The sequence below is a fragment of the Eptatretus burgeri genome, chromosome 4, assembly GCF_056783735.1.
Source record: "Eptatretus burgeri isolate ZD-2024b chromosome 4, Ebu_testis_v1, whole genome shotgun sequence".
In the NCBI taxonomy this organism is placed as follows: domain Eukaryota; kingdom Metazoa; phylum Chordata; class Myxini; order Myxiniformes; family Myxinidae; genus Eptatretus; species Eptatretus burgeri.
The window spans coordinates 26,913,085-26,929,938 of NC_140964.1; the positions used below are offsets into that span (position 1 = coordinate 26,913,085).

The 16,854-nt window shown below is 48.1% G+C and overlaps 1 protein-coding gene across 2 annotated transcripts in view; it reads right to left on the bottom strand.

The window, feature by feature from the left end:
* TXNL1 (thioredoxin like 1) overlaps positions 1-16,625 on the bottom strand; it is a 65,856-nt gene extending 49,231 nt beyond the window's left edge. For both annotated transcript variants that reach the window (XM_085877221.1, XM_085877220.1), the window contains exon 1: positions 16,362-16,625. In XM_085877221.1, the coding sequence (XP_085733347.1) occupies positions 16,362-16,456 (95 nt within the window). In that variant the 5' untranslated portion in view covers positions 16,457-16,625. The remainder of the gene's footprint in view (positions 1-16,361) is intronic.
* Positions 16,626-16,854: the final 229 nt, after the last annotated feature.

Below are 16,854 nucleotides of genomic sequence, written 5' to 3' on the forward strand. Positions count from 1 at the left end.
TGTAAAGTTTGGCCTCCATCTTTTCAGCCATTTCAGAGAAGATTTTTGAAGGTTAAAAAACAAACAAACAAACCAAAAACAATCTGGCTGCCGAATCACGTGACCGATGACATAATCGAAAAAAATTGTGCACTATTTTATCCCAAGATGACCCTCAAAAATGTTTATACTGATCGGATGTAGCACTTCTACATATGCAATTATGACGTCATAATGAAGGCACCCATCCATCCATCCATCCATTGGGGCAATATTCTGTGCAGTTTTGGTGCTGCCTAAGCAGTCTCCTTGTCGATTGGGCACAATCCTGGACAGGTCACCACTCCGACACAGGATACCAGCAAGCTGGCACTCATTTTGCCAACCTCGGAAAGATGACAGTCAGAGTCAATCCCATCTGGTATTAATTCAACAGCAAAGTGGGATTTGAACTCAGGATCCTGGGATCCAAAGCCCACCACCCTAACCATTAAGCCAACACCAGGCATGAAGGCACCCATGACGTCATAAAAATACCATGCTCGTTCCCCATGTGGAATGCTTGCTAAGGGCCACTTGTACACCCCTGGCTTGGGGAAAACTTGTGTGAAGTTTCCCCTCGATTTGTCCAGCCGTTCTGGAAAAGAAGATTTACATCAGTGTTTGGGTAAATCCAATATGGCTGCCAAACCATGTGACCTATGACATCATATGTGTGAACCATACTCTGTGCAGGGATTTTGGACCGATCTGTCAATTTTATAAATTAGGCCTATGTTGACCTTTTAAGCTTGAAATTAAATGGTAGTTGAATTCAACGACCTGATATGAAAACCCTGTTCAAATTTCCATCCAGTCAATCGGATGAAATTTGAGAATTTCAGAAAAGTTGGCTCAAATTGGCCCATGTAGACCCTTTCCATCGACCAAATTTTACGAAACCTCAATGCGGGACCGTCGCAGGGTTGGTGAGATTGATCTCTGAAAATTTCAGAACGGTCGGTTGAGCAGTTTGGGCTGGAGGCGAGCGGACAGACAAATAGACCCGTATCTTGCCAAAAGGTGACCACGTGTGACTTCTTTAAGGTCACACTGAGGTGGACAGAGCTGCTATCCACCAGGAGCGACTCCTTGAGGAATATCTGCCTACGAGAGATTCCGATGAGAATCGTTCTACAGAGTAACCATGAAAAATATGCGTTTGCCTCATAACGTCACCAAATGACATCATAATGTCTCAAGCTTGACATATCTAGAAAGCACTCATCGAGGTGTTCAATTTGAGGTACTACACGATATGGTTCCTAAAACTTGAAAATTTGACCTTGGGGTCAAATGTTTGACCTCAGGCGATAACCATGAAGGTCAAGGCCGATCGCCACCAAAAATTAATCAGCTGAGCGCCAGACCATAAACTATATTCCCATGAAGTTTGAAGACGATCCGATCAAAATTACTCAAAAAATAAGGGTTTCGTCGACTCCCCTGATTTGCGACAAAGTGGCCTTGACCTTTGACCTTGACCTTGAAAATTTTATGCACTGAAAGGGACCTCTATAGGCCTCTGATATGCGAAGTTACAAAAATTTCCAATGCTAACTGTGCTCTGCAGAGTGATTTATACGTGATTACAGACAAACAAAAAAACAAACAAAAAAAAAAACATACAAGCTGACAAACATATCTTGCAAAAACTTAGTTTTGGCAAGATAATAAACAAACAAACACACACATAAACACACAAACGGAGGCGATCAACATACTTGTGAAAAAAAAAAAATTGCCATGTAACAAACAAACGGACCCAAATGCAAGACCCTCTCCAAATTCTCCGGCGATGGTAAATATCATGCTATACAGTACTCTCGTTTTTGGCCCCATCTCTCAATGGTAAAGGATCACTTTAAAAATTAAATAATTCTCGTATCCAGATCCGGATTCGGATATTTACCAAAATTGAATCAATTCGTCCTCGCCACACACCCAACGTGTCCAGCACATTTCGTGCGAATCTGTCAACAACTTTTTGAGATATCGTGCTATATCTCGTTTTTGGCCCCTATCTCTCAATGGTGAAGAATCACCTGAAAAATTCTCGAATCCGCATGCAGAATGGGATCTTCACCAAAGTATAAAAGCGTTGCTGTCCTTGGCCGGTCACTTACACACACAAAAAAAATTCAGAATGATCGTTTGAAGACTGTGGCCAAAAAATCGTGTGAGAAACAGACAATATGACAAACAGATGACAGGCAGACGCAACAAACCAACATACTTGGCAAAAAAAATTTTTTCGCATAGTAACAAACACAGAGAGGGATGAAAACATTCCCTCCTTCACCTTCGGTCGTGGAGGTAAGAAGTCCTACCACCAAACTTGGTACAACATCTAGCTTATCACCTCCATCATCGATGGTGAAGGCGATGTTTTCACCCCTCTCTGTCTGTCTGTCTGTGTACAGGATATCTCAAAAAGTTGTGGACGGATCCGGATGAAATTTTGTGTACAGGTCGGGTGTGTGACAAGGACAAACTGATTCGATTTTGGTGAAGATCCGGTTCCGACTACTGGAATTTTAAAGTGATTCTTCACCATTGAGATCGGGGCTAAAAACGATATATTGTTGCAGGCCGGGTATTGGCGGCGAGCACGACCGCTAGATGGAGCAGTAGAGTCAGCTCCACCAAACACCCGGAATCTAGATCGTACCTTTGCGATCACTCCGAAGGTACGGGTCCCTTACAGGACCGTGAATCGTCAATAATTCAACCACGTGGGACAGGGTTATTTGCCAAACTTCAAAATACCAAGAAGCCCACGTGGCGAGCTACCGAGGGATTCACACCCTCGAGGGAGCTCGAACGGGACGAGCCGTTACCATGCTCGACCCGTGCGTCACTCGAGCGGATGGTTGCCAAGGTCCCGTCTGTCCAAATGCACAACGATGGCAGCAACGGCCTTTTTAATCCACCAACACGCACCGTGCTAAACCAATGAAGAAAACAGAGAAACGAGCTGATACATTTAACAAGGGATTTATTTATAATGGGGGGCGGGGGGGGGGGGAGGAAACACACAAGGAGCAGAGTTAAACCGACTAAGCAATGCAATCATGCACAAGCGAAGAGCACTTAAATCCTACTTACAGACGGAGCCCAAGGACACACACACTCACACACAAATACCCAAAATAAGTGATGGCCGTGGCCTTTATTGAAGGTTCCCAGCTCGAGGGAAGATGAGCTGGGAACCAGAGCTATCTCGGACCTTCCCGCCTCGTGCGGTCTTCGACGTCCTGGATCGGCGGGACTCGCACCCGCAACTCGATGCCGCTGCAAGCACCAGGTACAGAGGGCAGCGTCGGGCTCCAGCATGCTCCTCCAGCATGCGACGAGACCAGACGCCAGCGACGAGATGAGACCAGACGCCAGCGACGAGACGAGACGAGATGAGACCAGACACCAGCGACGAGACGAGACCAGACGCCAGCGACAAGACGAGACCAGACACCAGCGACGAGACGAGACCAGACCAGACACCAGCGACGAGACGAGACCAGACCAGACACCAGCGACGAGACGAGACCAGACACCAGCGACGAGACGAGACCAGACGCCAGCGACGAGACGAGACCAGAACCCGCACAGTCCTGTCTATTTCTTTTTCTCTCTCGTGTCGAGGGCGGGGGGGGGGGACGTGTCTCACCCCTCCACACACCTCATTCGCCAGGTAAATCCGTCGTTTCTCCATGATTGGTTGGGGAGGGCGTGTCGGGGCGTCTCGATCCCCCATCCCCCGAAGAGGCTCAGCTTCTCTTGGAGCTCGCTCTGCATCCATTGGCTGAAAAATGATGCATACCCTCATTTGGCGCCAGGCCAGAACGAAACGCTTCGTGAGCGTGCGAAGAGCGCGGACAATGCCACGAGCAGAGTGTCAGGATGGCGTTGTTGATGTAAAAATCCTAGCTATAAAATAATCCGTAGCACACACACATTTAATTCCCATTGGAATAGGGACGGGACCCTAACTAGAAACACATACTTACCGATATAACTGTTCTATAGGGACCTGAATGTTGAGTGCAGTAAGCTTCCAAATTCGTAACACTACCCCTCCCTTTTTTACAGACTCGTCCCGAGTCGTCAAATTTGCGTGTGACCAGCATGTGTAAGTTTTCCCCTAGTACATTTTACCTGCGGATCCCTGAGTGCGACATTTGAATCCATGTCCCAAAAATAAATAACTTGTGCGCTGCATAACTAACAGACTCATACAGACGACTTAACTAAAATTGTTGGCGCTACGACAGACACAGGTGGGTTAAACTTATTTACAATTTTACCTACTATTTACACTAACCATGGCCCAGGACCTGTCATCTGTGGGAAAGAAGGCACAATAATGTCAACAGTTTTGTGTGGGTGAGTGCACAGCAGCTGAAGGTCAGTCATCCTCAGGGCCTGCTCAAAAGGTCCCCCTTGGTTGTCTCAGTGAACCTTCTTTTTTTTTTCCTTTACATAACCCCAGCTGCTGGAGGCAACTCACCCTAACACGGCAGGCCATGCGTCGTCCCACAGGCCATTTGAAGTGGCCTTTATGCAAGAAGAGGGAGCCAGGCTGCTCAATGAAGTCTCTGGCTCATGGAAATGGATGGATGCAACAACAAATGATGAATGGTGTAGCCGCCTGCAGGGCAGTCCTTGCAACACACACTGAAGGAGATCCTGGCACACATGGATGAACGGTGACACAGGGGCAATGAAGACAGGGCTAGCAGGCATGGGGTTATGGCAAAGGCGGGCAAATGAGGCATGGAAAGGCAGATGCGGACCAGCAACTGCAGCACAACAGGCCGGCATGTGAAGCTGGCCGGCCTCTGGTCTCGTTCCGTGAGGTTGTGTGGAGGGAGTGCGGTGGTGCCGGCAGCTCTGAAAACGGGCTCAGACCTACCCTACTGTCTCCCCCCCCCCTAACCTATCGCCTTTGCCTGTCTTTGTTCATACCCACTCCCTTAGTTTGTAACAACAAAACAACCAAATTTAGCCCCTTTTTATTATTTATTTATCTATTTATTTATTTCTCTCAATAATTTCATCTCCCAAACCCCCTATTGTCCTTGTCCGGCTAAGCTATCCTGTCGACCTAACCTACTCCCAACCCCTAAAATTCTTTTTGGAGGGGAATAAGGAAGAGGCTAGCGTCCTGTCTCAAGGCCGAACAAAGCCTCAGAATAGCCTCCCACATAATTCAGCCATCTTTCCGAAAGTGGGTCCAGCAGTCTACGGAGAGCGAAGGGATGGATGGTGCGAAGGGGTACATTTCCTATCTCACCTATCCTTTATTCATCTTTAAACTATCCCCGGGGCTTTTCAAAACGCCTGTCACTTTAAACTATAGGTTCTAACAACCATGATTCCCGTCGCCTGTGTTGGTGTCCATTATAAATTTGGGCCTTGCCCACAAATTTTCACTCGTGCCCTTGCACAATTTCATGGCTGGGCAGCGTGGCTCAGATGGCAGGGATTCACCCTCTGCCAAACTCTGACTATGGCACCCCCGGGCCCTGAGACTGTCTCCGAGCCTACCTGCTCCCTATGAACGCGGGGGGTTGCCCTCCCTGGCATTGCCCCCCTCCAATGCCCACGTGGCATTTTGGTGCTCCGGGTCCCTTTCCGAGGGTTGCCCATGGCCACGACACTATCCCGGTCCTTTGGACCCTTGGCCTACTCTGGCCGACTGTCCGGTGCCCGGGGTGCCCTCTACTCGATACTCACCTTTCAACAGCCACGCTCCCAGCCGGTCCATGGACTCCTGCACCCCCCCCCCCCCAAATGGGATTTGTGCCTTCATACACAACCAACAGAACGACCTCCTTTTGGTAAATTTAACTAACCCACGAACTCGCATTACACTGACCCCAGGGTCACTTGGGTGGGATTCACTCCTCCCCCAACTCATTCATTTGCACCATGCATTCCACATTCGCTCCACTCACTCACTCGGGCCCGCTGACCCGCATTCACTCATTGTGTTTCTCTGTACAGTCATGCGCCGCTTAATGACGTTCCGGGCAACGACGGATCGCATATACGAGGGGTCTGCCAGCTCTGAAATTTTTTTTTTTTAAATTAAAAAAAAAAAAATGGAGCTGAAAATTCCTGTCGCCGAGTGATGTAGCCGACGTAGCGCTGCCAGTCGTATAAAAATAGCACATACAATTATGTACACTGTACAGTACATAATACTTCATAATGATAATAAACAACGATGTTACTGGCATATGTATTTACTATACTGTACTTTTTATCGTTATTTTAGAGTGTACTCTTTCTACTTATAAAAAAAAGTTTACTGTAAAACAGCATGCTTTGTCACGCAGCATTGTTCTACTGTACATCTCGTATTTACCGCGTCTCTTGATTGCATCATTTTTCCAAGTGCTTAATTTAATCTCGTGTTGTTTTGTTCATCATGGACCTTAAGCGGACAAAATCCATTGCTGATATTGCCAGTAAGAGGCCACGTCAAGTGAATGACCTGGAAACAAAATTACAAGTGATTAAGGACTACGAAGGTGGAAAATCAGTGATGGTTATTGCTCGCCAGTCAGCCATGTCCCATTCCACCATCGCTACGATCTTGAAGAACAAGAACAAGGTGACAGAAGCTGTTAAAGGATCTGCTTCATTGAAAGCAACGAGACTAACAAAAATTCGAGAAGGGCCGATATCAGATATGGAGAAACTTCTAATGACCTGGATTGAAGACCAGACACAGAAGCATTTCCCTCTCAGCACCATGACGATCACGGCCAAAGCAAAAGGTTTGTTTGCGATGTTGAAAGAAAAGGCTGGACCCGACTATGATGTTGAATTTACTGCTAGCTCTGGGTGGTTTTAACGATTCAAGAATCGTTATTCATTACATGATGTGAAAGTGAGTGGTGAGTCTGCCAGTGCTGATGTGAAGGCTGCCGAATAATTTTTGGAAACTCTAGATAAGCTGATTGTGGAGGAAAATTACTTGCCAGAGCAAATCTTCAATATGGATGAAACCTCCCTATTCTGGAAGCGGATGCCTAAAAGGACTTTTATCCATAAGGAGGCCAAGGCAATGCCAGGTTTCAAGGCTTTTAAGGACAGGATAACAGTCTTGCTTGGGGGCAACGTTGCAGGCTACAAATTGAAACCCTTCGTGATCTGGCACAGTAAGAACCCCAGGGCCTTCAAGCATATCAACAAGCACACACTGCCAGTGTACTACAGGAGCAATAAGAAGTCATGGATGACCCAGCTCCTCTTCCAAGATGCCCTCCTGAATTGCTATGCCAGCGAAATGAAGAAGTACTGTTTGGAGAATAACATGCCTTTCAAGATTTTGCTTATTATTGATAATGCTCCTGGACATCCTCCTTTTATTGGTGATCTTCATACCAATATCAAAGTGGTGTTTCTCCCTCCAAACACCACCTCTTTGATTCAACCAATGGATCAAGGAGTTATGGCAGCTTTTAAGGCGTACTACCTGAGGAGGACCTTTGCCCAGGCTATTGCTGCAACTGAGGAAGACGCTGAGAAGACACTGATGCAATTCTGAAAGGATTACAACATCTATGACTGCATCAAGAACCTTGCTTGGGCTTGGGGTGATGTCACCAAGGAGTGTATGAATGTTGTCTGGAAGAAGACACTGAAGAGGTTCGTCCATGACTTCAAAGCATTTGCCAAGGATGAGGAGGTTTCAAATATCAACAAGGATGTTGTTGAGATGGCAAACATCTTTAACCTGGGTGTGGATGAGGATGACATTGCAGAGCTCCGAGAGGTGGTTCCTGAGGAATTGACGAATGAGGCGTTGTTGGAACTGGAACAGAAACGCATAGCTGAGGAAGAGGAAAGAGAAAAGGAAACTGCAGGAGAAGAAAAAGAAGAAGAACCCCAAAGGAAATTCACAGTGGAGAATTTAGCAGAAGCTTTTGCAGACCTCAACAAGCTCCTTCAAAAGTTTGAAAACATGGACCCCAACACCAAAAGGTTTTCATTAATAGAGAGAAATGTTCATGGTGCATTTATCTGCTTACAAGCAAATCTATGATGAAAAAAAGAAACTAACCAAGCAAATCACCATCGACATATTTCTGAAAAGAGTGACACCTCCTCAAGAAGAGCCTCGGGCAGGTCTTTCAGGACGTATTCCAGAAGAAGGCATTGCTATCATCGGAGATGACAGCTCCCTGCAAGTTATTGCCCCTGAAGACCCTCCAGTGGGACAAGATGTGGAGGTGGAAGACAGTGATATTGATGATCCTGACATTGTATCGGTCTTGGCTAATGTGTGTGTTTGTGTGTTAGTTTTTAACAAAAAAGTTTTAAAAGTTAAAAAATGAAAATAAAAATTTGTACAGCTGCACAATGTGCTTGTGTTTTGGGTTAGGGTTATTACAAGAAGAAAGCAAAAAATATTTTATACATTTAGTGTGGCCTTAGTTTACAGTGTTTATATAATCTACAGTGGTGTACAGTAATGTCCTCGGCCTTCACATTCACTCACCACTCACTGACCCACCCAGAGCAACTTCCAGTCCTGCAAGCGCCATTCATGGTAAGTGCTCGATACAGGTGTACCATTTAAAAAAAATAAATCTTTTATACCTTTTCTATGTTTAGAATCACAAATAATTACCATTGTGTTACAATTGCCTGCAGTATTTAGTACAGTAACATGCTGTACAGGTTTGTAGCCTCGGAGTCTAGGTTTGTGTCAGTACGATGTTCGTAAACGAAAACGAAAAAAAAAAAATGTTCGCACAACGACGACGTCGCTTAACGACGCGTTTCTCAGAACGTAACCCCATCGTTAAGCGGCACATGACTATTTCCATTCACTCCACACTCCCATTCTGCCAACTAAATTCCCCTCACTAACGCGTGCCCCTCGTCATCCCTTAAACTAGTGCACGTTCCATTTAATCTCCGTAGCTAAGCTATGTCCCCACTACACATTCCATGTCTGTCCAGGTCTCCAAAAATCCATTTCTAAATCTAACCGAAATTCCCTCCAACTCGTCCATGGGCCCCATGGAGGACAAATGAGGCCCCATGAGAGGGCTCATGCCCCCATGAGGCCGGTCTACCTAAGCTAAACCCATCCCGCTAAGCTATTGCTCATATGCCCAAACACCAGGCTGTGTACTTGGAGCAAGGCTTATATTTTTATTATCTTGCCAAAACAAAGTTTTTGCAAGATATGTTAGTCAGCTTGTATGTTTTTTTTTTGTTTGGCTGTAATCACGTATAAAAAATTCTGCAGAGCACAGTTATCATTGGAAATTTTTGTAACCGCATATCAGAGGCCTATAGAGGTCCCTTTCAGCGCATAAAATTTTGAAGGTCAAGGTCAAAGGTCAAGGCCACTTTGTCGCAAATCAGGGGAGTCGACGAAACCCTTATTTTTTGAGGAATTTTGATCGAATCGTCTTCAAGCTTCATGGGAATATAGTTCATGGTCTGACGCTCAGCTGATTAATTTTTGGTGGAGATTGGCCTTGACCTTCATGGTTGGCGCCTGAGGTCAAACATATTTGACCCCAAGGTCAAATTTTCAAGTTTTAGGAACTATATCGTGTAATACCTCAAATTGAACACCTCAATGAATGCTTTCTAGATATGTCAAGCTTGAGACATTATGATGTCATTTGGTGACGTTATGAGGCAAACACATATTTTTCATGGTTACTCTGTAGAACGATTCTCATCGGAATCTCTCGTAGGCAGATATTCCTCAAGGAGTCGCTCCTGGTGGATAGCAGCTCTGTTCACCTCAGTGTGACCTTAAAGAAGTCACACGTGGTCACTTTTTGGCAAGATACGGGTCACCCTGCGGGTGAGATTGGTTTATTTTTATTTTTGCACCGCGAAGGCGGCGGTCGACAGCTTGCCCGTTCGTCCCTTCCATCAGGCGATACGTGCAGCCATGACGTCACCCTGCAAATCGCTCGCCTTTGAGAGATTCCCCACGCGAGCCAACGTGTGCAGCTCACCCGCAACTCGCGCTGGGAAATCCCCGGTGACGTCACTCGCCCACGGAACCCGCACTGCTTGCCGTGCAGGCCCGCCCGAGTCGTCCCGGGGGCCCACTCCGCGTGTTCCGCGAACAGAACACGCGGCGCACAGCACGGGGAGCTTCCCACACATGTGGACCCGTCTGTTCCAAATCCATACCACACTCGCCTACATTTTCGCCATCCACGTGGCCGGCTTGTATCCAACGTGGAACGTTTCCAGGCCGGATCGTGAAGACGCACTTGTACAGGCCGTGCGTGAACGCGCCATGTACCTCGTATGAGGCGTCGCGCGAACCCGGCGCGGTCGCCAAATTAACCCTTTGCGGCCCTCCAGGCTCGCCATTCGTGTCTCCCATCTGGTTCGGTCCGTCGTCCATTTTCATGCACGCACTCACACACGCCATTTTACTCACACCATACTCACCTTCTGGCACACATATCAGCACATACTCTGGGACAATCACACTGGGGAATCGTGTTACCACAAGAAATCCCGGGGTTTCCATACCCCCCAAGCTCTGCGTGTACCCGTTCACATCACCCACCCGCTCAACCTCGTTCGGCCCGACCGGACTCACCTCGTCGCGATCTGCTTCGAGAGAGCATATTTTCTCACTCTGTTCCTTAAGAAGGCCATCCTGCCTCTTGCATCGGGTCTCAATACATTCCACCAGCTCGAACCCCATTGTCCCTCACCAGCTCTACGTGTGTGTGTGCTCGTCATTAGTTTCATAATCCTGTGTCTCCCTCCGTGTCTCTGTTACCTCTTTTAATTTTTCCGTCGTCCCTTCGTGTCTCGTCCCACACGTCTCCCCATCAATTATGGTGGCGGCGGCGCTCGTCCTCCCGACCTCACCCGTCTCCATCGCGGGCCGGACACAATTTTCACTCCCTCTGGTCAGTCCGGTCGCTCCGCCACGTGGTGCCGCCATTATGCAATCCATTGTCCGCTTTTCGCCACGTGCAATCGCCCTTATTGCCTCTTGCCCCGTCTGGAGACTCAACCCCATGCTCTGCATTTCCCGTCGCTGCGTTTGCATATCGCCCCTCAGTGCCTGTGCATTCGCCTCCATCCGTTGAGCATTTGCATCCATTTTGCGTGCATTGGATATTATTTCGTTTTTCATTTCTTCCATCATTCCCATTAACATTTCCCCTCACCGGTTCATGTCAAATGGACTCGGTCGAGCCAATCTGACATGATGGTGTGCGGAACCGGCTGGGATCAGGGGGGAAATTTGACGGGGGAGGGGGTTGTCATACGCCGCCCCTGCGCCCATTACTACCTCTGAGTTTGACTGCGGGAGCACGTCTTCTTGCATGGGGGTGTCCTGGACCATGGATTCTCGACACTACTACTTCTACCCACCTGTTTCAGCTCATCTTGGCTTGACATGTTGAGTGTTGGGAATAAAATTTGAAAACGCTCATAATTTGGAGGAACGGGGGGTTTGCTCCCGACACCCCTGATCCGAATCCCGTGACTTTCTCGACGGAGGCAGAGGGGTTCGAAACCTGCTCCCGACACCAATTTGTTGTGGGCCGGGTATCGGCTGCAAGCACGACCGCTCGGTGGAGCAGTAGGGTCGACTCCACCGAACACCTGGAATCTAGATCGTACCTTTCGGAAAACTCCGAGGGTACGGGTCCCTTACTGGACCGTGAATCGTCAATAATTCCACCACGTGGTACAGGGTTATTTGCCAATCTTCAAAATACCTAGAGATCCACGTGGCGAGTTACCGAGTATTCACACCCTCGACCGAACTCGTCGAGTCGAGCCGTTAGCGTGCCAAACCCGTGCGCAACCCGAGCGGATGGTTGCCGAAGTCCCGTCGGTCCAAATGTACATTTACAGCGGCAACAGTCTTTGTAATTCACCAACACGCGCCATGCTAAGCCAATAAAAGGAGCACAATAACGAGCTGATACATTTAACAAATGTATTTATTTATAATGAGGGAAAAGGGGGAGCACGCAAGAAGCAGAGTTATCTGACTATAGAGATGCAAGTATGTACAGCAAAGAGCACTTAAACAAATCCTACTTACAGACGGGCCCACTGGACAGATACACACACACACAGATACCCAGAAGGACATGGACCTGTCCACCTCGTGTGGTTTGGCTGACACGGGCGAACCAGGCCAGCGTCGAGATGAGATGATAGAATCCAGAGCTCCCTTCAGCGCTCGTCCCGGCAACCAAAAACTCTCCTCTATATCCCAAACTGTCCAGAAGGCAGGAGGTTTCTCTGCCACTTCTCCAAGTCTTTGAATTGAACGTCAAAGCGAGGGATGAGAACTCCACACTTGTTCAACCTGCCCGTCAGATTGACCACAACCTTGCCTGCTCGATGGTCATCAACTATCTCAAACTCTCCTCTCGGTCCGATCGCGCCGCAACCTTATTCACCCTCCTCCAAGGGGGAGGGGACGTCTCCTCCCTCCCCTCTCTCCCTCACTGGACGGTTTTGGCACGCAAAATGCGCTCGTCGCCCTGTCATTGGCCAAAACGAGCGGCAAGTCCGTCGATTGGCCCGGGGGCGTGGTGACGTCACACGGCCCACCTTTCTCACCATCGCGGGGTCTGATTGGCTGAGCAGCAGCCACCTCGCTCGTAGCACACTGATTGGTCGTGGGCCGCCGCGAGGCTCCTCCTTGAACTCCGCCCACCATGGCGTCGGCCAGAGCGAGGTGAAGGTGAGGGTGATGCTGGCGTTGTTGGTGGTGTAAAAAATAAAAGAAAACCCTATCAAAATCACTCCGCAGCGCATGAACATTTAATTACCCATTAAACAAGGGAAAGGGGAGCTATCTATCCACATTTACTTATCGAAATAACTGAGGTATAGGACCTGTACATGTTGAGTGCTCATGGCTTCCAGATTCGTTACAGTATTAATTATTCCCACGTTATTGGAGAATGAATCAGAGCGTTTTTGATTCAAATCTTTCAAGAACCGGTTGTCCAGGCCTGACGTTCGACTGAAGGTGATGGGAATTTGTCATTTGCTCAGTGTGCCGGTGATTATTTACTCAGTGTGCCGGTGATTATTTACTCGGGGTGCCGGTGATTATTTACTCGGGGTGCCGGTGATTATTTACTCGGGGTGCCGGTGATTATTTACTCGGGGTGCCGGTGATTATTTACTCGGGGTGCCGGTGATTATTTACTCGGGGTGCCGGTGATTATTTACTCGGGGTGCCGGTGATTATTTACACTCGGGGTGCCGGTGATTATTTACACTCGGGGTGCCGTTGATTATTTACACTCGGGGTGCCGTTGATTATTTACTCGGGGTGCCGGTGATTATTTACTCGGGGTGCCGGTGATTATTTACTCGGGGTGCCGGTGATTATTTACTCGGGGTGCCGGTGATTATTTACTCGGGGTGCCGGTGATTATTTACTCGGGGTGCCGGTGATTATTTACACTCAGGGTGCCGTTGATTATTTACACTCGGGGTGCCGGTGATTATTTACTCGGGGTGCCGGTGATTATTTACTCGGGGTGCCGGTGATTATTTACTCGGGGTGCCGGTGATTATTTACACTCGGGGTGCCGTTGATTATTTACACTCGGGGTGCCGTTGATTATTTACACTCGGGGTGCCGTTGATTATTTACACTCGGGGTGCCGTTGATTATTTACACTCGGGGTGCCGTTGATTATTTACACTCGGGGTGCCGTTGATTATTTACTCGGGGTGCCGTTGATTATTTACTCGGGGTGCCGTTGATTATTTACTCGGGGTGCCGTTGATTATTTACTCGGGGTGCCGTTGATTAATTATTTACACTCAGGGTGCCGTTGATTATTTACACTCAGGGTGCCGTTGATTATTTACACTCAGGGTGCCGTTGATTATTTACACTCAGGGTGCCGTTGATTATTTGCACTCAGGGTGCCGTTGATTATTTGCACTCAGGGTGCCGTTGATTATTTGCACTCAGGGTGCCGTTGATTATTTACACCCAGGGTGCCGTTGATTATTTACACTCGGGGTGCCGTTGATTATTTACACTCGGGGTGCCGTCGATTATTTACACTCGGGGTGCCGTCGATTATTTACACTCGGGGTGCCGTCGATTATTTACACTCGGGGTGCCGTCGATTATTTACACTCGGGGTGCCGTCGATTATTTACACTCGGGGTGCCGTCGATTATTTACACTCGGGGTGCCGTCGATTATTTACACTGGGGGTGCCGTCGATTATTTACACTCGGGGTGCCGTCGATTATTTACACTCGGGGTGCCGTCGATTATTTACACTCGGGGTGCCGTCGATTATTTACACTCGGGGTGCCGTCGATTATTTACACTCGGGGTGCCGTCGATTATTTACACTCGGGGTGCCGTCGATTATTTACACTCGGGGTGCCGTCGATTATTTACACTCGGGGTGCCGTCGATTATTTACACTCGGGGTGCCGTCGATTATTTACACTCGGGGTGCCGTCGATTATTTACACTCGGGGTGCCGTCGATTATTTACACTCGGGGTGCCGTCGATTATTTACACTCGGGGTGCCGTCGATTATTTACACTCGGGGTGCCGTCGATTATTTACACTCGGGGTGCCGTCGATTATTTACACTCGGGGTGCCGTCGATTATTTACACTCGGGTGCCGTCGATTATTTACACTCGGGGTGCCGCCGATTATTTACACTCAGGGTGCCGTCGATTATTTACACTCGGGGTGCCGTCGATTATTTACACTCGGGGTGCCGTCGATTATTTACACTCGGGGTGCCGTCGATTATTTACACTCGGGGTGCCGTCGATTATTTACACTCGGGGTGCCGTCGATTATTTACACTCGGGGTGCCGTCGATTATTTACACTCGGTGCCGTCGATTATTTACACTCGGGGTGCCGTCGATTATTTACACTCGGGGTGCCGTCGATTATTTACACTCGGGGTGCCGTCGATTATTTACACTCGGGGTGCCGTCGATTATTTACACTCGGGGTGCCGTCGATTATTTACACTCGGGGTGCCGTCGATTATTTACACTCGGGGTGCCGTCGATTATTTACACTCGGGGTGCCGTCGATTATTTACACTCGGGGTGCCGTCGATTATTTACACTCGGGGTGCCGTCGATTATTTACACTCGGGGTGCCGTCGATTATTTACACTCAGGGTTCCGGTGATTATTTACACTCAGGGTGCCGTCGATTATTTACACTCGGGGTGCCGTTGATTATTTACACTCGGGGTGCCGTTGATTATTTACACTCGGGGTGCCGTCGATTATTTACACTCGGGGTGCCGTCGATTATTTACACTCGGGGTGCCGTCGATTATTTACACTCGGGGTGCCGTCGATTATTTACACTCGGGGTGCCGTCGATTATTTACACTCGGGGTGCCGTCGATTATTTACACTCGGGGGGCCGTCGATTATTTACACTCGGGGTGCCGTCGATTATTTACACTCGGGGTGCCGTCGATTATTTACACTCGGGGTGCCGTCGATTATTTACACTCGGGGTGCCGTCGATTATTTACACTCGGGGTGCCGTCGATTATTTACACTCGGGGTGCCGTCGATTATTTACACTCGGGGTGCCGTCGATTATTTACACTCGGGGTGCCGTCGATTATTTACACTCAGGGTGCCGTCGATTATTTACACTCAGGGTGCCGTTGATTATTTACACTCAGGGTGTCGATGATTATTTACACTCAGGGTGCCGTTGATTATTTACACTCAGGGTTCCGGTGATTATTTACACTCAGGGTGCCGTTGATTATTTACTCGGGGTGTCGATGATTATTTACACTCAGGGTGCCGTTGATTATTTACACTCGGGGTGTCGATGATTATTTACACTCGGGGTGCCGTTGATTATTTACACTCAGGGTGCCGGTGATAAGTCGCCCACGCTTCATGAAGGTAACGTTCAAGTAACGCGAGCAGACAAGACGCCCAGCTTAACAACCTTCCGAGGGAGCGGCGTATTTTGTGACAGAACACTCCGCCTGCGAAACACCAATCCCCACAGTGTATGGTCGGGTCGGGAATCGAACCCACATTAAATAGCTCAGAGATGCTACCTCTGCACCATCCCATCAGAACATTTCACGAATCAATTCAGATGAGTATTCATAAACAATAAACGAAAATATAATGATGGAAACTTAGCCGAAAGCCAATCCCGATGAAGCCAGATCGGATGACACAAAAATCCGGCGAAAACGAGGCAACACCTTAAACTTGGGCCTAACAAGCCGAGACACAACTTTCAATGTATTCTAGGCCTGTATCGATTCCGTTTCCGACCGACGCCGTTGCTGAGCTCACCAGCTTGCCACAAAAGCCACGACAACAAGCCGAGAGCCGGAATTTGCGAGTTCTGGCTGGAACTCACTATCGTCTGATAACGTTTTCACGCTCATTGCGCCCTGCTTTGGAAGTAGTTTCACAACGTTTTACGACTCGTCATGCTGTTGTACGACCCTGCCGCAAATGTCTGTCACGAAGAAGATTCTTCTTCTTCTTTAAGATTCCTCTTCTTCTCTTTACGTATTCTTCTTCCTCGTTCGAATTTCGATGGCGTTTTCAGAACTACGAAGCTTTATATATGCCACGCACACACAAACACGTCGGCGAGAAAGGAAGTCATCAAGTTCAGGAACATTTTATATGGTTTGACCCATTTCTTTGCGAATTTTAAAAACCAATTTACAAAGTCGAGGTTGATTATGGTTCAACCGACACGGTGTACCCAGGAGACCGAACCAACTGATCCCCATCTCTCTGAAACAGTGGAAAGAGCGAGATCCGGTGTGTGTTT